The following is a 21301-nucleotide window of genomic DNA, read 5'->3' as shown; positions in this document are numbered from 1 at the left end:
GATCCTGGGGAGGTTGGGAATGGAAGAGGGCTGACCTGGGCAGCCTCCAGTCTGAGATGTTCTTTTCTTCCTTCTCGGCCACGTGGGAGTGGAGACTACTTCTCCCTTTTGCTCCCCTCTCTCCCTGGGCAGTCACTGACCAGGGTGGCATGTCCCAGGGATAGCAGTGGAGAGACAAATCAGTAACAGAGCCTGGAGGGGCTCAGGGAGAGGGGCTGAGCCGGAGAGGTCATGTTTAGTTTTCTATCGATGCTGCAACATGGTTGAAGAAATAATGGCTGCAAACTTACTAAAGTTCTTGAAAGGCATTAATTTATAGATCCAAGAAGCTCAATGAACTGCAAGTAGGATAAACACAAAGAGAGCCACACCTAGACCCATCATAGACAAACTGCTGGAATAAAATAAAAGAGAAGGCTTTGAAAGCAGGAAGTGAAAACAGCTCATCACGTAGAAGGGAACAGAAGTACAATTAACAGCTAACTTTTTGTAGAAACGGTGAAGATCAGAAAACAGTCGAATGATTCAAAGTGCTGCCAAGAGAAAAACAAAACTGTCAACAAATAATTCCATATTCCACAAAACTATTTCAAAACAAAAGCAAAATAAAGACACTCCCAGATGAACAAAAGCTGAGAATTCATTGCTAGCAGAGCTGCTCTCTAGGGAATGCTAAAGGAAGTCCTTCACGATGAAAGAAACTGACCTCAAGCAGAAACTCAAATCCACAGAAAGAAATAAAGAGACCCAGGAATTATAAGTATGTAGATAAATACTTTTTAATTGTATAAATATATTTTTTCTGTTTACTTCTTTTGATTTCTTCCCCCCCTTTTTTTTTTAGTTTTTAGTTGTTATTTTGTTTTTCTTAGTAATGTCTACACCCAACATGGGGCTCGAACTCGTGACCCCAAGGTCAAGAGTTACATGCTCTCCTGACTGAGCCAGCCAGCTGCTCATCTTTTGATTTCTTTTAAAATATTTTAGGGCGCCTGGGTGGCTCAGTTGGTTAAGCAACTGCCTTCGGCTCAGGTCATGATCCTGGGGTCCTGGGATCGAGTCCCACATCAGGCTCCCTGCTCAGCGGGGAGTCTGCTTCTCCCTCTGACCCTCCCCCCTCTCATGTACTCTCTCTATCTCATTCTCTCTCTCAAATAAATAAAGTAAAATATTTTAAAAAAATAAAATAAAATATTTTATAAGGAGGGCGCCTGGGTGGCTCAGTTGGTTGGGCGACTGCCTTCGGCTCAGGTCATGATCCTGGAGTTCCAGGATCGAGTCCCGCATCGGGCTCCCTGATCAGCAGGGAGTCTGCTTCTCCCTCTGACCCTCCCTCCTCTCATGTGCTCTCTCTCTCTCTCTCATTCTCTCTCTCAAATAAATAAATAAAATATTAAAAAAAATAAAATATTTTATAAAGAAGACTATAACACTATATTGTAGCATATACAGCATATCTGTATGTGATCATATTTGACAATAATAGCTCAGAGCGGAGTGGGAAATAGAGGTATATGGAGCAAAGCTGCTACATTTTACTGGAATTCAATCAGTATTAACTTAAACTTGACTGCGGTAAGTAGGGCATCTGAGATTACTTAAAAATAAAATCTTTGTTATTATTTTTTTTTAAGATTTTATTTATTTATTTGACAGAGAGAGATACAGCGAGAGAGGGAACACAAACAGGGGGGGAGGGAGAGGGAGAAGCAGGCCTCCCGCTGAGCAGGGAGCCCGATGCGGGGCTCGATCCCAGGACCCCGGGATCATGACCCGAGCTGAAGGCAGATGCCTAATGACTGAGCCACCCAGGTGCCCCTGTTATTATTTTTTTAAATAAAATCTTGGGTGCCTAGCTGGCTCAGTTGGTTGGGTGTCTACCTTTGGCTCAGGTCATGATCCCAGGGTCCTGGAATCGAGTCCCTGAGCAGGAAGCCTGCTTCTCCCTCTGCCTGCTGCTTCCCCCACTTGTGCTCGCTCTTTCTCTCTCTCTGTCAAATAAAATCTTTAAAAAATAATAATAAAATAAAATCTCTAAAAATAAATAAAGTTGACTGTGATAAGTTAAGATATATATTGTAATCCCTAGAGTGACCACTTAAAAAACTACTTTCAAAAAGTACTGCTAAAAAAAGTCAGTAGAGGAATTTAAATGATTCATTAAAAATTGTTTGACACAAAAGAAAGTAGTGAAGGATTAACAGAGAGTAAAAACAAATAGCAAAGAGGGAGGCATAGAGGCACCCGGGTGGCTCAGTTGGTTAAGCATCTAACTCTTGATGTCAGCTCAGGTCCCTGATCTCAGGGTTATGAGTTCAAGCCCCACACTGGGCTCCTATGGAGCCTACTTTTTAAAAAAAATTGTTGGGGCACCTGGGTGGCTCAGTTGGTTAAGCATCTGCCTTCAGCTCAGGTCATGGTCCCAGGGTCCTGGGATTGAGCCCTGTGCCTGGCTCCCTGCTCAGCAGGGAGCCTGCTTCTCCCTCTCCCTCTGCCTGCCACTCCCCCTGCTTATGCTCTCTTTCTCTCTCTCCCCCTCTCTCAAATAAATAAATAAAATCTTTAAAAAAATAAAATTTAAATTTAAAAAATTTTTAAAAAATTAAGTTTAACACAAAAGAAGGTAGTGAAGGATTAACAGAGAGCACAAACAAAGAGCAAACAAGGTAGCCGGGAAGGCAATTATCTCAATGATTACCTCAAGTGTAAATGAAATAAACATTCCAATCAAAAGGCAGAGACTGATGTCGTGGTCAGCCAACAAGGTGGCCTCCAATGGTGTTCACACCCTTGTGAACTCTCCTCCCAAGCTGTACCTGCGTTGCTGTGTGTGACTAAGAATATGGCAGAAAGTTAGGTTCTAAGAGACACTCCAGCTTCTCTCACTCCTGGATCGCTCCTCTAGGAGGAGTCAAGATGCTTCTCGAACAGTCGTGTGTAATGGCCCATGTGACGAGAAACTGAAAACTGCTGCCAACAGCCAAGTGTGTGAACCTCCCCAGAAGGGGCTCCTCTCGTCCAAGTCAAGGCTTCTGCGCAGAGGTTGCAAACCTTTTCTGTAACGGCCACATGGTGAATATGTTAGGCATTGGGGGTGATCTAGTCTCCACCACAACTGAACTCCACCGACCAAGCACAAAAGCAGCCATTGGGCAGGACGGACACGCAAGAGGCTTGCTGTGTTCCCATAAAACCTGAGTTATGGACGCTGAGATTTGAATTCCATATACTTTTTAGTGGTAAGAAATATTCTATTTACTTATTTATTTATTTATTTATTTGAGAGAGAGAGAATGAGAGAGAGCATGAGAGGGAAGAGGGTCAGAGGGAGAAGCAGACGACTCCCTGCTGAGCGGGGAGCCCGATGCGGGACTCGATCCCAGGACTCCAGGATCATGACCTGAGCCGGAGGCAGTCACTTAACCAACTGAGCCACCCAGGCGCCCTAAGAAATATTCTTTTTATTGTTTTCAGCTATTTAAAAATGTACAACCTATTCTTAGCCTGGGAGCCATACTCAACGGGGCAATGAGTGGGTTTGGCCACAGCCGGAGTTTGCGAAATCTTCTTTCTGATGACGGCAACTCCACAGACGGTTTGAGCGTAACTCCATGGAAAATCAGAGCCACAACCACCTGGATCCTAACTTCAGAAACTGGGTGAGATCATAAAAATGTTATGGTGCTAAGTTATGGGGTAATTGATTTTGAAGCGATCCATTAGTAACATACTGTTGGACTGAATTAGAAAGCAAGATCCAAGTAAATTCTGTCTATAAAAGACACACTTTAGATCTTAGACACCGATAAGTTGAAAGTAAAAGGATGAGAAAAGATATACCATGGGGGGCGCCTGGCTGGCCCTGTTCGGGGAGCATGGGACTCTTGATCTCGGCATCATAAGTTCGAGCCCCACGTCAGGTATGGACAATACTTAAATAAATAAACTTAAAAAAAGATATACCATGCCAACAATAACCATAAGAGACTAAGAAGCACAGAATTACTATCAGACACAATAGCTATTAAAAGAAATTGTAATAGGGGTGCCTGGGTTGCTCAGGTGGTTGAGCATCTAACTTAGTTTCAGCTCAGGTCATGACATCACAGTGGAGGGCTCCAGCCAGAGTCGGGCTGCTACTCTGCAGCAGACTGGGAGTTTTGTTCAAATTCTCTCTCCCTCTCCCTCCCCCACTGCCTCTCCCCTGGCTCGTGTATGGACTTGTATGCCCCCCTCCAGCCCAAATAAATAAATAAATAAATAAAATCTTAAAAAAAAATAATAAATTGTACAGAGGGGCGCCTGGCTGGCTCAGTCAGTAGAGCATGTGACTTTTGATCTCAGGGTCATGAGTTCAAGTCCCATATTGGGCATGGAGCCTACTTAAAGAAACTGTACTAGAGACAAAGAAGGACATTTCATAGTGATAAAAGGGGCAATACACCAGATGGCTACACACATATACATATATAGTAAATATATGTATCAAATAAAAATGTATACTAACAACAGACCCCAGACACATGACCAATAGACCACTGAACAATTATAAGTTGCAATACCCCTCTTTCAGTAACTGATAGAACAACCAGACAGAAATTAGTAAGGATGGAAAAGACATAGAGACATGATCAACCAGTTTGAACCACAAGCTAACATTCCACCTAACAAAAGCAGAACATACACTATTTTCAAGTACACTTGGAAAATTCTCCAGAGATCATAAAATAAGGCCATAAAAAAGTTGTAATAAATTTACACAAATTGAAATCATACCAAGTATATTCTCCAAAGTTAATGGAATTAAGTTAGAAACCAACCATAAAAAAATTTTAGGAAATCTCCAAATATGTGGAAATTAAACAACACCCTTCTAGATGGCCCATGTGTTAAAAAAGAAATCAATAGTGGGGCGCCAGGGTGGCTCAGTCTCTTAAGCATCTGACTTTTGATTTGAGCTCAGGTCTTGATCTCAGGGTTCTGAGTTTAACCCAGCATCCGGCTCCATGCTGGGCGTGGAGCCTACTTTAAAAATGTTGAAGTTCCAGATGCCTGGGTGGCTCAGTTGGTTAAGCAACTGCCTTCAGCTCAGGTCATGATCCTGAAGTCCCGGAATCGAGTCCCACATTGGGCTTCCTACTCAGCAGGGAGTCAGCTTCTCCCTCCGACCCTCCTCCCTCTCATGCTCTCTGTCTCTCATTCTTTCTCTCCCAAATAAATAAAAAATCTTCAAAAAATTAAATAAAAAATTTTAAAAAATGTTGAAGTTCCATAAAATAAAAAAGTGTTTAAAAATTAACAGGGATGGATCACACCATCTAATCCGAGGACCCCCACCACTTTAAAGTGCCAATAACTGCTCTTTCTTCAAACTGTATATGTTTGAAATGTGTTCCCTACCAGTGTTATCGCTAAACAAATTTTTGTGGGTTTTTTCTTTTTAAGATTTTTATTCATATACCTAAGTGAGCCTTCGCAGGAGATTCACAAATTTTTGTTAATTACAAGTAGTTGACACAGGCCAATAAAAATAAATACTGTCATGCAACAATGAGCACTGGGGAACTAGGGAATTCAGACTTTCTCCAGTCCGCAACTGCGAGAGGGGACCCTCGCTTACACGGCGCACCCAGACAGAGAGTCTCAAGGGCTCGGTGGTGGGGTGGTTTCCCCTAAAGGATCTCAAGGGGAAGAAAATGGGTCCTGAAAAAGACTCAGACCCTACGCTCTGCTTCATGTGAGGTCAGGAACAGTCTGAACTTACTGCGCATTTGCTTGTGAGGACAGCATGGCCCGAGCGGGCCAGGGAGGGGCAGGTCTGTCACCCTTGGCGCGGGCTCCGGGCGAGGCACATCTGGCTAGGGCGTGGCTCCGGACTGTCCCGAGCCCGGAACCAAAGCCCAACGCCCCGCGCCGGAACGCAGTCGTCCCCCCCGCCTACCCCGCCAGAGCGCCATCCAGCGGTTGAGACAAGGCCGCTGCAGAGTGAAGACCCCGCCAGCCCACCGAACCCTGGGGACAACTGGGCATCTGTGTGTGGGCGCCCACTACCTCGATCCCCCACGTTGGCACTCCGGCAGGAAGCCGGGGGCCGGAGCGGTCCACGAACCCAGGTGCAAGAACTGTGGGAGTGGGGCGCGTGCCCGCAGCGGGGACCCAGAGGCCTGATCGTCGTGTCCCCCGTCCGCTCGGCGGGGAGATGCCGCTCCCGTGCGCGTCTGTCCCGGGGCGCACGGGCGGGGGCCTGTCCCGACTCGGGGACAGCCGGGAGGCGGGCGACGCCTCATCCGCAGCCCGGCCCCACCCCGCGCCAGCCGGCTCCCGGCGCCCACACGGGTCCTCGCCCCGCCTCCGCCAGCTCGGGCTCTCCAGGGGCCCAGGCGTGTGGGGACTCGCTCCCCCGTTTGCAGATGCACCCACCCACACGGAGCTCTGTTGTTTCGCACAGGGGGCGCCAAGGGGAGCTCGAGCCCGCTCCGAACCCCATCGGGTCCCCCCACCCGCACCCCGCCGGGCTGCTCTGCAAAGTGCGGCTGGGAGACGAGCCAAGACACACCCCGACGCGCGCTGGCCTCCCAGAGCCGGTCCCGCAGCCAGCCGCGGCCGCGCAATCGCGGTGGGACCCTTAGCCAGAGTCTTCGCCCCTCTGAACCCGCTTTCCACGTCTCCACGCAGGAGGCGCAGACACACAGAGGCGCACAGACGTGGGCTGAAACTTTATTTGCCATTCCTGGGACCCCCTCCCGGGGGTCTCAGAAGATCTTCACGGATTCCAGCTGCAGGTCCCCGCCCACCTCCAAGAGGCGCACGCGCGCCGGCGGGATCCGGTAGCGGAAGTGGTGGTACTCCGAGTCGCCGACCACCGCCTGCGGGGACACAGGGGCGGGGGCTTGGGGGGCAGGTTCGCGCTGGAGTGCCCGAGGCCGCTGCGGGGGTCCGTCCCGACTCGGACCTGCGCCCTGGGCCCTCCCTCACCACGCCGGGCCCCGAGCTCCCCGGTGGCGAAATGGGCTCGGGATCGTTCTAAGCGCCTGTCGGGAACGTCCCGTGGGCTGACCGGTGGCCCCGACGTGCGTTTTCAGGCTCGGCGGGGGCGGGGCCCTCGGCTTGCGGCGTGCGCTGCTCCCTCCCGCCGCGCCCACTGACCGCAGCGAGCGGCCTGGGCGCTGGAGGGTCTGCAGCGCCCGCCGCCCGCCGGCGCGTGTTTCTGGGCCGGTCTCCCGCCCCGGCCCCGCCACAGAGCCCCGGCCTCACACACTGTCGGGGAGAAAAGCGGGGCCCCGCTGCCCCGCTAGGGGACCCCCACCCTCTGGGCACGTGGCTCTTGCGCTCTTGGGCTTTGCCGCTGCCGCACCCCTGCCTTCGGACACCACCGGGGATGCACCGGGGAGGGGGTAGCAGGGGGACGCGGGAAGCCCCTGCCCAGCACGGCCACGCCCTTGCTCCCCTCCTCCACCAGCAGCCGCCCTGGCTTCCACGCCTGGCGGTGGCCGGGACCCACCTTGAAGCCTTCGTCCGTGGCAATGAGGAGCACATCGAAGGGCTGCCCGTGCTGGAAGGGAATGCCTGAGCCGCGCTCCTCTCGGCCCCAGGTGCCCTGCTCCAGGGTGTTGAAGACCACAGCTGACTCATCCAGGCGGGGATTGAAATGCAGGGCGGCCTCACTCCCCGGGGCCTCGCTGCACAGCAGATTCACATAGAACCTGGGGATTGGGGGTGCAGAGGAGGTTCAGATAGACCTCAGGGGCCAAAGGGCCTGACTCACCGTTGCCCGTGCACATACAAATTTCAAAGACCAGAAATGTCGCACACCACAGAAGGAGGGCTCTGGACTGGTGGCCAGGACCCAGATTCCAGGGCATCCAAAAACTTAAGACAGGGACCCTGGACACATCCACCTACACGAGGGTCACACTGCTATGGCTTGGGTCCCCTCAATATCCAAAGCCTCTAAGAGTTGCCATGAGTCATGGTGCCCACGGCCAGGGTGCTCCCCATCCCCGGGGTATCCCCATTCCTAGAGGGCTAGGAACAATACCACGGACCCCATTCTTCCAGGCGCCGGGGATTCCCCCAAATCCCACAGTTGCCGGGGCCCAGGAAGTCTCGGGACTGATTGCTTGGGTTTCCCGGATGCCCAGGCCACGTCCACATCACAGGACGTATTTCCAGAGCTCCTGGGGACTCAGACTGGGAGTCATAGGGACTGTAGGTAGGAATCCTGAGATTCCCTGGAGCTCCCAGATTCCTAGGGCCACGTAGACACCCCAGCTTGTACCCAGCCATGGGACCAGTAAGTGAAGACAGGAGATTCCAGAAAGTCAGTGATGGCCCGGGGACTCCAAGACCCTGGTGGACATAGGTGGCTCTGGCACCCTCCCGTCTGGGCTGGAAAAAGTCGGGGTCACACGTCCCACCTCTACCTCTGGGGTCTGGGGTCTCACCTGCCAGCCTTGTCCGGGACGACACCACGAATCCTCATCACCGTGCCCACTCGGATGCCGTCGGGCAGCGAGGTCTTGTGGGGCACATTCTGCAGGACCAGCGGTGTGGGGTCCAAGGGAACCAGGGACGCAGAGGAGAGAGACAGATGGGTCAGCCCCAGGGAGAAAACGACCAAGACCCGGACCAGCTGGATCACTGACAAGAAAGGCCACAGAGAGAGAGAGAGCCCGAGCCAGGCAGAGGCGGGGAGAGAAACACACAGAGTCAACAGACACACACACACACACACACACAGAGAATCCAAAGGCAGATGGGAGCATTGGGTTGGGTTGGGTCAACCCAAGAGCCACAGCCCAGACACTTCCTAGCACACCCTAGCACCCACTTTCTCCTTTCAAACAGGGGACGTCAGGCGGGCCCAGCCCCTCCCCGAGTCCGGTGCCCCCTTGGGTCCAACACCCCCCAGCCTCAGGCCCCCACTCACAGAGCTCCCTGCCATGGTTGGGACAGTGGGCAATGGCGCTGCTGGGGATGCTGCTGGGACCTTTAATAAAAGCAGGGCGTGGCAGGCCAGGCTGACTCACCTCCCCCCCATTTCCACACCTGCCGCCCACACCTGGCACAGACCCTGGCCCTGGGACCACCTGGCCCAGAACCTTCTCTCGGGGGGCCTGTGCCTTCCCTCCACTCCCGAGGGTTCCCAGGTGCGCTGCCCCCTCTCCTTTGAGCTAATAATCGTAAAGACAGTGCCTAAGGAAATCCTTAGGAAAACAGAGGGGACTGGGGGAGCCGGGGTCCATCCAGTCCTCTCTTCCCGCTGCCTGGCAGCGAGAAAAGAGGATTTTCCCATTTTATCTCGGGAGCCTTGGCCCCGAGAGGCCGTGCCGGGGGCTTTTGGGTGTCCGGGCCCCCCTCCCAGGCTGGGACCTGTGGCCCAGGGCTGAGGCGGCGACCCCCGACATGCCCGTTCAGGCCCCCGACCCTGGCAGCATCCGCAGCCGCAGCAGAGGGGCTCCGAGGGCCAACAGGTTCGCCTGCTGGGCGGCGCTGCGTCCCTGGCCTAGAGCAGTGCCTGGCACACGGGAAGCCCTCCGAGAATGCGGGGGAAAGAAGGAACAGAAAATGCCAACACGTGCCATTTCGGAGGCCGCTGGGCGCGGCTGCGCACACGAGACCTCCCTGCGCGCTCAGCTGGAGCCCAGCCGCCAGGGGCGTCGGTCACCCCCATTCTACAGCCAAGGACACTGAGGCTCAGGGAGGGGAGGCCATTTGCCCAAAGCCACCAAGCTGGGCACTCCCATGTCACTGGGGCTCTGCCTTTCCTCATCTTGGGCAGTTTCTGTCTCGTGTCTTCTGTCCCTGTGAGTGCCCCGGTCCCTCTGCCAGGCCCTCTGGCTCCCTCTCTGTCTCCCAGGTGTCCCGGTCCGCCTCTCTCCTCTAAAGCGCTGTCCTCCTCCACCGCCCCGAACTGCTGTCACTCCCCCAGCTAGCTCTCAGGTGTAGGGAGGGCAGGGCAGGGGTGTCTTCGGGCCCCCCCACACCCAGACCCAGGTGGACGAGAGCACCGTGGGGCCCTCCTCCACCCAGGCTCGTTGCCAACCCCCATAGCCCAAGACTCCAGAAGAGGAATCCAGGATAGGAAGGGGGGGGCGGGCAGAGGGAGAACGCTGAAAGACGGTTCTGGAAGGCAGGGAAGAGGCAGGGTGAGGCAGCCGAGCAGAAACCCCTCCCAGCAGCCCGGCAGCCCTCCTCCCCGCCTGCACCACCCCACTCTCAGCGCCCACTTCTCCCCCACCCCGCAGGGGGACGAGGCCTGGGGCAGAGAAGAGAATGGAAACTTTGGGTGGAGACACCCAGACTCAGAACCTGATCCACCCCCCCGCCTGTCCCCCAGGCCTCCCAGACTCTCCATTCCCCCACCACACGAGGCACCCAGGTGGGGGCGCAGTTTCGGAGCTAGGGCCTCAGAGAGGAAGGCTGGGCAGTTGCATTTGGCCTGGGGGGTGTTGGCCGGGGCACCCCCATTTTGCAGAGGAGAACACTGAGGTCTGGAAAGGGGCAGCCTCTCAGCCAAGGCCACCCAGCAGGGCAGCCGCCCGGGGCTAGGCGGGGGCCCGGGGTGGCCCAGGGCTGGGCATCAGGACTTCCATCAGAGGGGACACGGGGCCTGAGGCTGGAGCACCAGCCCCTGAACGGGTCCCGGAACGATGGGTCCGCTACCCCCAGAGCAGGGTGTCCACTCTCTCGGCCTCCCTGTCTGGCGCTATGGATGCCAGCGACTCATCCTTCTCCCGAGCTCTTCCTTGGGGCTGGCTCTTCACACACCGCCAGCCTGCAAGTCCCAACTCGACTCGGGGGTTGGGCCCAGTGTTTGCATTCGATCTGTTATCACTGTGGTCGCCGGCTCATTTCTCAGAACTCAGAGATGCGCAACCTTGAAGGCTCCTTGTTCTCCCGTGTTGCTATTCTTCATAGCAGTTCTGGAATATTTTCTGGAGCATTTTTTTCATTTCCAAAGCAGTACTGAATGTGTTCATTTCTCAATACCCTTCCCACTCCCTGAGCTATACCCTGCTGTCCTAAAATATGCAGGGTGTCACAGAATGGTGATGAGTTTTGACAGACGGACAGATGCGAGCAACCCCCCCCATCAACAGTCCTCGAGCCCCCGAAACAGCCAGCCCCCCTCCCCCTGCCCAGGAAGCCGCCGCCGTCCCTCGGCATCTCATCTCGTGGCTACAGAATTCGTTTGTCATGAATGGGAAGAAGAGGGGTGGCCAGCGGGCCGAGTGGGCTGACCTCGCCCTCCCTTGGGACACAGGTCGGGTCAATGAAAAGGAACTCCTGTCCCCACCGTGGTCGTGGCCACTGAAAATCCCAGGCTCTGCTAGCTTCAGCTTGTTGGGGGCTTTGGCTCGTTCTTCACCCTTGGTTTGGTAAAGGAACATTCAAATGAGGAAAAGGACACCTTGATCCTCTGACTATCTCTTCAGCCCAGAATCCACGGCCAGCCTCCCGGTTCTACTTGTAGAACCCCTCTGTAGTAAATTTCACCAACCTGGTCCCTGCAGAGGGGAGGCAGGTTTCTGTCCTGTTTGCTTCCACTGATGAGCTGAGTTCATTAGACTCTCTTCCATACTCCAAGCTGCACGTGGGCCTTTGCCGTGTGTTCAGTGGTAAGTCTTTCCGCTGTCCAGCGCATTCTTCCAAGTCCTAAGGGATCGTTGTACATGTCCATGCCTGAGGGGGAAATCCACTGACTTTTTCTTTTTCCTCTCTTCTTCCATCTCTCCCCTCCCTCCCTCCCTCCCTCCCTCAGTCCCTCCCTTCCCACTTTCCTTCCTTCCCTTCTTCCTTCTTTCCTTCCCTAAGCCAAGGGATTGGGTCCTCCAGCCATCAGGTGGGACGGCCGTTGCCCGGTCTGGTGGGTGGGGAGCTGGGGTGCTGGTAGTGGGTAGAGGGTGCTGTTCCACTGTGGCGTCAGAGGGAGCTAATGAGAGTGCTCAGAAGAGGGTGGTCCACAGGACCTGGGGGCGGGGGGTGGGGTGGAAATTCAGAACCTGGGGTTGATTTGGTGTCAGGCCTTCCGTCTGGAATGGCTCTCTAGTCTTCCTTTGTCTTTCAGGACCTTGGCACTTGGGAGGTTGGAGGTCGATGTATCATGGTCACTAGATTCAGGTTATGCACTTTTCACAGAAGACCCACAGAAGTGACACCGCGTGCATCCTGTCTAGCTGTGCCCCACCTCCCTATGTCCTCTGGCAGGTGAATTGACTTGGATCATGTCACTAGTGGCACCTCCCAGCTTCCCCACCAGAAAGTCACCCATTTGTCCTTTGTCATTAGCATTTTGGGATGCTCTTGGAAATTATGTCAGTGTCACTCACATCTGCTGTAGACTGTTTGTCTGCCCCCAAATTCCTATGCTGAATCCTCACCCCAGTGGGATGGTGCTTGGAGGTGGGGCCTTTGGGAGGAAATGAGGTCATGAAGGCCCCCCTCATCAGTGGGGCTGGTGCTCTTATAAAGGGACCCCAGAGAGCTCCTCTGTCCCCTCAGTCATGTGAGGGGGACAACAGAGGACAGAGCCAGAAGAAGGCCATCTATGAGCCAGGAAGCCGGTTCTCACCAGACACCTAATATGCTGGCATTGATCGTGGACTTCCCAGCCTCCAGAACCATAAGAAATAAATTTTTTTAAAAAGATTTTATTTATTTATTTGACACAGAGAGAGAAAGAACACAAACAGGGGGAGCAGCAGAGGGAGAGGGAGAAGCAGGCTCCCCACTGAGCAGGGAGCCCGATGCGGGGCTCGATCCCAGGACCCTGGGATCATGAGCTGAACTGAGGCAGACACTTAACCGACTGAGCCACCCAGGCACCCCATAAATTTGTTTTTTGATAAGCCCCCTGGTTGGTGGTATTTTGGTCATGGCAATTCTGACAGAGTAAGGCAATGTCAGTGCGGACTCACGGCCTCCTGTTTTATTCACAGTATTGTTGTGCATGACTCTCACTGTCCCAGACCCTCCTGTGGGAGTCCCTTAGGCCGGCTCATATGCTGTCGCATGCGCCCCAGGTCTGTGAAGGCTTCCTTCTTCTCTGACACAGGAAGCTATCCCTGGCACATCCTCTTTGAGCCTTGGAAACGGCCATTTCTACAACTTTCTTTCGTAGAGAAAGGTGCCAGTCCTCAGGAACCAAGATCGGTTCAGTGTCCCTGCTCCCGTGCCTTATCTGGGGCTTGAGGTGGGGGCTGCAGGAGTCCAGACATACCTCTGCCCTCCTAGGATCTTTCAGCTTGGCCCCAGAACTGAACTGATACATCAGGTGGAAAGGAGAAACGCACACACAATTACATAACTTGTTCGGGACACCTGAGGCCTCCTGAGGAAACGAAGCCTCAAAGAAATGGCCAAACCCCCATGCTTTTATATTAAGTCCGGGGCACCTGGGTGGCTCAGTGGTTAAGCGTCTGCCTTCCGCTCAGGTCATGATCCCAGGGTCCTGGGATCGAGCCCCGCATCGGGCTCCCTGCTCGGCGGGAAGCCTGCTTCTCCCTCTCCCACTCCCCCGGCTGTATTCCCTCTCTGGCTGTGTCTCTCTCTGTCAAATAAATAAATAAAATCTTAAAAAAAAAATAAATATATTAAGTCCAACCACAGAGCGAACTGTGGAAAAGTACCTCATCTCGTATGTGGGATGGATAAAGGAAGATAGGAATTACTTTCCCAAGGCCTCTTTGTATAGAATTCTCTAGGTCTCAACTTGCTATAAGAATGTGACTCTCCTGCTGGCTCAGGGCCAGTATCTTTTGGCGGGCGGGGGGGGGGGGGGGGGGGGGACATTTCCTCTCCTGTTTTCAGGAAGCAAGTGGGAGGTTAAATCGTCCTTCTGGCCTCTGTTGTTTGGCAAATGCCATCAGTTTAAAGGAATCCTTATGGGCCCCTGGGGGGCTCAGATGGTGAAGCGTCAGCCTTCGGCTCAGGTCTTGATCCCAGGGTCCTGGGATCGAGTCCCGCATCGGGCTCCCTGCTAGGCAGGGAGCCTGCTTCTCCCTCTGCTTCTGTCTCTCGCTCGCTCTCTCTCTCTGACTCTCATGAATAAATAAATAAAACATTAAAAAAAAATAAAGGAATCCTTATGCTAAAGGGGCATATTTGCGGGGTGGGGTACAGGTGGCCCCCTGAAATACAACATGTATTTCCAACTATACTTTTTTCACTTTGGAGGTATAATCATCCTCATCCATCAAAGAAGGGGGAACACGACCTGATGGCATTCCTCCTACCTGGTCCTTGGAGTAGTCAAGTTCAAGGAGACAGAAAGAAGAAGGCTGGGGGCCAGGCGCTGTGGGGGTGGGGAGTTAGTGTTTGGTGGGTGCCCAGTTTCAGGTTTACGAAATGACGGGAGTTCTGGAGAGGGATGGGGGTCGGGGAATGGCTGCACAATAACGTGGATGCACTTGTACCCCTGAACTTAAAAAACAGTTCCAAGAGGGTGCCTGGGTGGCTCTGTCAGTTAAATATCTGCCTTCAGTTAAGGTCATGATCCCAGGGTCCCTGGATGGCGCCCCACTCAGCAGGGAGTGTGCCTGACCCCTCCCTCTCAGTAGCGCTCTCTGCCCTCCCCTCCCGCTGCCTGTAATCTCCCGCCCTCTGTCTCCCTCTCAAATAAATAAATAAAATCCTAAAAAAAACACAGTTAACATGTAATTTTATGTTTTCGTATTTTAACATAATAAAAATGTTTTTTAAAAGATTTTATTTATTTATTTTAAAAATGTATTTAGAGGGGCGCCTAGGTGGCTCAGTCGTTAAGCGTCTGCCTTCAGCTCAGGTCATGATCCCAGGGTCCTGGGATCGAGCCCCGCATTGAGCTCCCTGCTCTGCGGGAAGCCTGCTTCTCCCTCTCCCACTCCCCCTGCTTGTGTTCCCTCTCTAGTTGTATCTCTCTCTGTCAAATAAATAAATAAAATCTTTAAAAAAATAAAATAAAAATGTATTTAGAGGGCGAGCGGGGAGGGGTAGAGGGAGAGAGAGTTTCAAGCAGACTCCCCGCTGAATGCAGAGCCTGACGTGGGGCTTGATCCCAGGACCCTTGAGATCATGAACTGAGCTGTAATCACGAGTTGGAAGCTTAATCGACTGAGTCACCCAGGTGCCCCAACATAATAAAAAAATTTTCAGGAGACACATGCCCCCCAATGTCCTACCCCCCCATAAAAAAACCCTCATGAAACCACGAGTTGAGACAGACACTGCCAATCAGGTTCATGGTCTTCTCCTTTCCACCTGGAACTCCCTCCTCTGAAAGTGACGGAAGACACTGCCACCTTCCATGGTCGACACACACACTATAGTCACTCGCCCAGGGACAGGTTCCCCCCCACACCACACCCACTCTCATGGTGGAGCTGAGCTTCCAGGGTTCAGGTGCCCTTCTGGCCCGTTACTGCCACCCCAGCTCCCCACCCATCAGACACAGCACCTGCTGTCCCACCTGATGGCTGGAGGACCCAATCCCTTGGCTTAGGGAAGGAAAGAAGGAAGAAGGGAAGGAAGGAAAGTGGGAAGGGAGGGACTGAGGGAGGGAGGGAGGGAGGGAGGGGAGAGATGGAAGAAGAGAGGAAAAAGAAAAAGTCAGTGGATTTCCCCCTCAGGCATGGACATGTACAACGATCCCTTAGGACTTGGAAGAATGCGCTGGACAGCGGAAAGACTTACCACTGAACACACGGCAAAGGCCCACGTGCAGCTTGGAGTATGGAAGAGAGTCTAATGAACTCAGCTCATCAGTGGAAGCAAACAGGACAGAAACCTGCCTCCCCTCTGCAGGGACCAGGTTGGTGAAATTTACTACAGAGGGGTTCTACAAGTAGAACCGGGAGGCTGGCCGTGGATTCTGGGCTGAAGAGATAGTCAGAGGATCAAGGTGTCCTTTTCCTCATTTGAATGTTCCTTTACCAAACCAAGGGTGAAGAACGAGCCAAAGCCCCCAACAAGCTGAAGCTAGCAGAGCCTGGGATTTTCAGTGGCCACGACCACGGTGGGGACAGGAGTTCCTTTTCATTGACCCGACCTGTGTCCCAAGGGAGGGTGAGGTCAGCCCACTCGGCCCGCTGGCCACCCCTCTTCTTCCCGTTCATGACAAACGAATTCTGTAGCCACGAGATGAGATGCCGAGGGACGGCGGCGGCTTCCTGGGCAGGGGGAGGGGGGCTGGCTGTTTCGGGGGCTCGAGGACTGTTGATGGGGGGGGTTGCTCGCATCTGTCCGTCTGTCAAAACTCATCACCATTCTGTGACACCCTGCGTATTTTAGGACAGCAGGGTATAGCTCAGGGAGTGGGAAGGGTATTGAGAAATGAACACATTCAGTACTGCTTTGGAAATGAAAAAAATGCTCCAGAAAATATTCCAGAACTGCTATGAAGAATAGCAACACGGGAGAACAAGGAGCCTTCAAGGTTGCGCATCTCTGAGTTCTGAGAAATGAGCCGGCGACCACAGTGATAACAGATCGAATGCAAACACTGGGCCCAACCCCCGAGTCGAGTTGGGACTTGCAGGCTGGCGGTGTGTGAAGAGCCAGCCCCAAGGAAGAGCTCGGGAGAAGGATGAGTCGCTGGCATCCATAGCACCAGACAGGGAGGCCGAGAGAGTGGACACCCTGCTCTGGGGGTAGCGGACCCATCGTTCCGGGACCCGTTCAGGGGCTGGTGCTCCAGCCTCAGGCCCCGTGTCCCCTCTGATGGAAGTCCTGATGCCCAGCCCTGGGCCACCCCGGGCCCCCGCCTAGCCCCGGGCGGCTGCCCTGCTGGGTGGCCTTGGCTGAGAGGCTGCCCCTTTCCAGACCTCAGTGTTCTCCTCTGCAAAATGGGGGTGCCCCGGCCAACACCCCCCAGGCCAAATGCAACTGCCCAGCCTCCGTCTCTGAGGCCCTAGCTCCGAAACTGCGCCCCCACCTGGGTGCCTCGTGTGGTGGGCGGATGGAGAGTCTGGGAGGCCTGGGGGACAGGCGGGGGGGTGGATCAGGTTCTGAGTCTGGGTGTCGCCACCCAAAGTTTCCATTCTCTTCTCTGCCCCAGGCCTCTTCCCCCTGCGGGGTGGGGGAGGAGTGGGCGCTGAGAGTGGGGTGGTGCAGGCCGGGAGGAGGGCTGCCGGACTGCTGGGAGGGGTTTCTGCTCGGCTGCCTCACCCTGCCTCTTCCCTGCCTTCCAGAACCGTCTTTCAGCGTTCTCCCTCTGCCCGCCCCCACCCCTTCCTATCCTGGATTCCTCTTCTGGAGTCTTGGGCTATGGGGGTTGGCAACGAGCCTGGGTGGAGGAGGGCCCCACGGTGCTCTCGTCCACCTGGGTCTGGGTGTGGGGGGGCCCGAGGACACCCCTGCCCTGCCCTCCCTACACCTGAGAGCTAGCTGGGGGAGTGACAGCAGTTCGGGGCGGTGGAGGAGGACAGCGCTTTAGAGGAGAGAGGTGGACGGGGACACCTGGGAGACAGAGAGGGAGCCAGAGGGCCCGGCAGAGGGACCGGGGCACTCACAGGGACAGAAGACACGAGACAGAAACTGCCCAAGATGAGGAAAGGCAGAGCCCCAGTGACATGGGAGTGCCCAGCTTGGTGGCTTTGGGCAAATGGCCTCCCCTCCCTGAGCCTCAGTGTCCTTGGCTGTAGAATGGGGGTGACCGACGCCCCTGGCGGCTGGGCTCCAGCTGAGCGCGCAGGGAGGTCTCGTGTGCGCAGCCGCGCCCAGCGGCCTCCGAAATGGCACGTGTTGGCATTTTCTGTTCCTTCTTTCCCCCGCATTCTCGGAGGGCTTCCCGTGTGCCAGGCACTGCTCTAGGCCAGGGACGCAGCGCCGCCCAGCAGGCGAACCTGTTGGCCCTCGGAGCCCCTCTGCTGCGGCTGCGGATGCTGCCAGGGTCGGGGGCCTGAACGGGCATGTCGGGGGTCGCCGCCTCAGCCCTGGGCCACAGGTCCCAGCCTGGGAGGGGGGCCCGGACACCCAAAAGCCCCCGGCGCGGCCTCTCGGGGCCAAGGCTCCCGAGATAAAATGGGAAAATCCTCTTTTCTCGCTGCCAGGCAGCGGGAAGAGAGGACTGGATGGACCCCGGCTCCCCCAGTCCCCTCTGTTTTCCTAAGGATTTCCTTAGGCACTGTCTTTACGATTATTAGCTCAAAGGAGAGGGGGCAGCGCACCTGGGAACCCTCGGGAGTGGAGGGAAGGCACAGGCCCCCCGAGAGAAGGTTCTGGGCCAGGTGGCCCCAGGGCCAGGGTCTGTGCCAGGTGTGGGCGGCAGGTGTGGAAATGGGGGGGAGGTGAGTCAGCCTGGCCTGCCACGCCCTGCTTTTATTAAAGGTCCCAGCAGCATCCCCAGCAGCGCCATTGCCCACTGTCCCAACCATGGCAGGGAGCTCTGTGAGTGGGGGCCTGAGGCTGGGGGGTCTTGGACCCAAGGGGGCACCGGACTCGGGGAGGGGCTGGGCCCGCCTGACGTCCCCTGTTTGAAAGGAGAAAGTGGGTGCTAGGGTGTGCTAGAAAGTGTCTGGGCTGTGGCTCTTGGGTTGACCCAACCCAACCCAATGCTCCCATCTGCCTTTGGATTCTGTGTGTGTGTGTGTGTGTGTGTGTGTGTGTGTGTGTGTGTGTGTGTGTTGACTCTGTGTGTTTCTCTCCCCGCCTCTGCCTGGCTCGGGCTCTCCTCTCTCTCTGTGGCCTTTCTTGTCAGTGATCCAGCTGGTCCGGGTCTTGGTCGTTTTCTCCCTGGGGCTGACCCATCTGTCTCTCTCCTCTGCGTCCCTGGTTCCCTTGGACCCCACACCGCTGGTCCTGCAGAATGTGCCCCACAAGACCTCGCTGCCCGACGGCATCCGAGTGGGCACGGTGATGAGGATTCGTGGTGTCGTCCCGGACAAGGCTGGCAGGTGAGACCCCAGACCCCAGCGGTAGAGGTGGGACGTGTGACCCCGACTTTTTCCAGCCCAGACGGGAGGGTGCCAGAGCCACCTATGTCCACCAGGGTCTTGGAGTCCCCGGGCCATCACTGACTTTCTGGAATCTCCTGTCTTCACTTACTGGTCCCATGGCTGGGTACAAGCTGGGGTGTCCACGTGGCCCTAGGAATCTGGGAGTTCCAGGGAATCTCAGGATTCCTACCTACAGTCCTATGACTCCCAGTCTGAGTCCCCAGGAGCTCTGGAAATACATCCTGTGATCTGGACATGGCCTGGGCATCCGGGAAACCCAAGCAATCAGTCCCGAGACTTCCTGGGCCCCGGCAACTGTGGGATTTGGGGGAATCCCCGGCGCCTGGAAGAATGGGGTCCGTGGTATTGTTCCTAGCCCTCTAGGAATGGGGATACCCTGGGGATGGGGAGCACCCTGGCCGTGGGCACCATGACTCATGGCAACTCTTAGAGGCTTTGGATATTGAGGGGACCCAAGCCATAGCAGTGTGACCCTCGTGTAGGTGGATGTGTCCAGGGTCCCTGTCTTAAGTTTTTGGATGCCCTGGAATCTGGGTCCTGGCCACCAGTCCAGAGCCCTCCTTCTGTGGTGTGCGACATTTCTGGTCTTTGAAATTTGTATGTGCACGGGCAACGGTGAGTCAGGCCCTTTGGCCCCTGAGGTCTATCTGAACCTCCTCTCCACCCCCAACCCCCAGGTTCTATGTGAATCTGCTGTGCAGCGAGGCCCCGGGGAGTGAGGCCGCCCTGCATTTCAATCCCCGCCTGGATGAGTCAGCTGTGGTCTTCAACACCCTGGAGCAGGGCACCTGGGGCCGAGAGGAGCGCGGCTCGGGCATTCCCTTCCAGCACGGGCAGCCCTTCGATGTGCTCCTCATTGCCACGGACGAAGGCTTCAAGGTGGGTCCCGGCCACCGCCAGGCGTGGAAGCCAGGGCGGCTGCTGGTGGAGGAGGGGAGCAAGGGCGTGGCCGTGCTGGGCAGGGGCTTCCCGCGTCCCCCTGCTCCCCCCTCCCCGGTGCATCCCCGCTGGTGTCCGAAGGCAGGGGTGCGGCAGCGGCAAGGCCCAAGCGCGCAAGAGCCAAGTGCCCAGAGGGTGGGGGTCCCCTAGCGGGGCAGCGGGGCCCCGCTTTTCTCCCCGACAGTGTGTGAGGCCGGGGCTCTGTGGCGGGGCCGGGGCGGGAGACCGGCCCAGAAACACGCGCCGGCGGGCGGCGGGCGCTGCAGACCCTCCAGCGCCCAGGCCGCTCGCTGCGGTCAGTGGGCGCGGCGGGAGGGAGCAGCGCACGCCGCAAGCCGAGGGCCCCGCCCCCGCCGAGCCTGAAAACGCACGTCGGGGCCACCGGTCAGCCCACGGGACGTTCCCGACAGGGGCTTAGAACGATCCCGAGCCCATTTCGCCACCGGGGAGCTCGGGGCCCGGCGTGGTGAGGGAGGGCCCAGGGCGCAGGTCCGAGTCGGGACGGACCCCCGCAGCGGCCTCGGGCACTCCAGCGCGGACCTGCCCCCCAAGCCCCCGCCCCTGTGTCCCCGCAGGCGGTGGTCGGCGACTCGGAGTACCACCACTTCCGCTACCGGATCCCGCCGGCGCGCGTGCGCCTCTTGGAGGTGGGCGGGGACCTGCAGCTGGAATCCGTGAAGATCTTCTGAGACCCCCGGGAGGGGGTCCCAGGAATGGCAAATAAAGTTTCAGCCCACGTCTGTGCGCCTCTGTGTGTCTGCGCCTCCTGCGTGGAGACGCGGAAAGCGGGTTCAGAGGGGCGAAGACTCTGGCTAAGGGTCCCACCGCGATTGCGCGGCCGCGGCTGGCTGCGGGACCGGCTCTGGGAGGCCAGCGCGCGTCGGGGTGTGTCTTGGCTCGTCTCCCAGCCGCACTTTGCAGAGCAGCCCGGCGGGGTGCGGGTGGGGGGACCCGATGGGGTTCGGAGCGGGCTCGAGCTCCCCTTGGCGCCCCCTGTGCGGAACAACAGAGCTCCGTGTGGGTGGGTGCATCTGCAAACGGGGGAGCGAGTCCCCACACGCCTGGGCCCCTGGAGAGCCCGAGCTGGCGGAGGCGGGGCGAGGACCCGTGTGGGCGCCGGGAGCCGGCTGGCGCGGGGTGGGGCCGGGCTGCGGATGAGGCGTCGCCCGCCTCCCGGCTGTCCCCGAGTCGGGACAGGCCCCCGCCCGTGCGGCCCGGGACAGACGCGCACGGGAGCGGCATCTCCCCGCCGAGCGGACGGGGGACACGACGATCAGGCCTCTGGGTCCCCGCTGCGGGCACGCGCCCCACTCCCACAGTTCTTGCACCTGGGTTCGTGGACCGCTCCGGCCCCCGGCTTCCTGCTGGAGTGCCAACGTGGGGGATCGAGGTAGTGGGCGCCCACACACAGACGCCCAGTCGCCCCC

At 56.3% G+C, this 21301-nt stretch overlaps 2 protein-coding genes and 1 non-coding gene across 3 annotated transcripts; 2 read left to right on the top strand and 1 right to left on the bottom strand.

Moving 5' to 3' along the window:
- The first annotated feature begins 4300 nt into the window (after positions 1-4300).
- TRNAK-UUU lies at positions 4301-4373 on the top strand. Its single transcript has one exon. It is a non-coding gene; the product is annotated as a tRNA-Lys (tRNA).
- A 2342-nt stretch (positions 4374-6715) lies between these two features.
- Positions 6716-16217, bottom strand: LOC113935415 (galectin-7). The gene is made up of 5 exons (XM_035724900.1): positions 16028-16217; positions 8930-8989; positions 8445-8640; positions 7502-7703; positions 6716-6866 (listed from the first exon to the last, which is right to left on the bottom strand). The coding sequence occupies exons 1-5, from the start codon at positions 16215-16217 to the stop codon at positions 6753-6755; spliced, it is 762 nt and encodes a 253-aa protein (XP_035580793.1). The 3' UTR covers positions 6716-6752.
- Positions 16218-17888: 1671 nt separating this feature from the next.
- Positions 17889-20600, top strand: LOC113935416 (galectin-7-like). Its single transcript, XM_027617388.1, has 5 exons — positions 17889-17923; positions 18248-18366; positions 18677-18872; positions 19613-19814; positions 20450-20600. The coding sequence occupies exons 1-5, from the start codon at positions 17889-17891 to the stop codon at positions 20561-20563; spliced, it is 666 nt and encodes a 221-aa protein (XP_027473189.1). The 3' UTR covers positions 20564-20600.
- The last annotated feature ends 701 nt before the right edge of the window (positions 20601-21301 follow it).

This window comes from Zalophus californianus, chromosome 17 (genome assembly GCF_009762305.2).
Source record: "Zalophus californianus isolate mZalCal1 chromosome 17, mZalCal1.pri.v2, whole genome shotgun sequence".
NCBI lineage: Eukaryota > Metazoa > Chordata > Mammalia > Carnivora > Otariidae > Zalophus > Zalophus californianus.
Note: the sequence above shows the minus strand (reverse complement) of the source record. Positions and strands in the feature narration are given on the sequence as shown.

What these genes read in the sequence shown, in the direction of transcription:
- LOC113935415 (XM_035724900.1), bottom strand. Translation starts at nt 16,217, where the DNA reads ATGCGAGCAACCCCCCCCATCAACAGTCCTCGAGCCCCCGAAACAGCC. An exon ending in CACCCTCCCTTGGGACACAG is followed by an intron (nt 8,990 to 16,027) that starts GTCGGGTCAATG and finishes CTTTTATTAAAG; the next exon opens with GTCCCAGCAGCATCCCCAGC. An exon ending in CCACGGACGAAGGCTTCAAG is followed by an intron (nt 6,867 to 7,501) that starts GTGGGTCCCGGC and finishes GTGTCCCCGCAG; the next exon opens with GCGGTGGTCGGCGACTCGGA.
- LOC113935416 (XM_027617388.1), top strand. Translation starts at nt 17,889, where the DNA reads ATGTCGGGGGTCGCCGCCTCAGCCCTGGGCCACAG. An exon ending in GTCCCGGACAAGGCTGGCAG is followed by an intron (nt 18,873 to 19,612) that starts GTGAGACCCCAG and finishes CCCAACCCCCAG; the next exon opens with GTTCTATGTGAATCTGCTGT. An exon ending in CCACGGACGAAGGCTTCAAG is followed by an intron (nt 19,815 to 20,449) that starts GTGGGTCCCGGC and finishes GTGTCCCCGCAG; the next exon opens with GCGGTGGTCGGCGACTCGGA.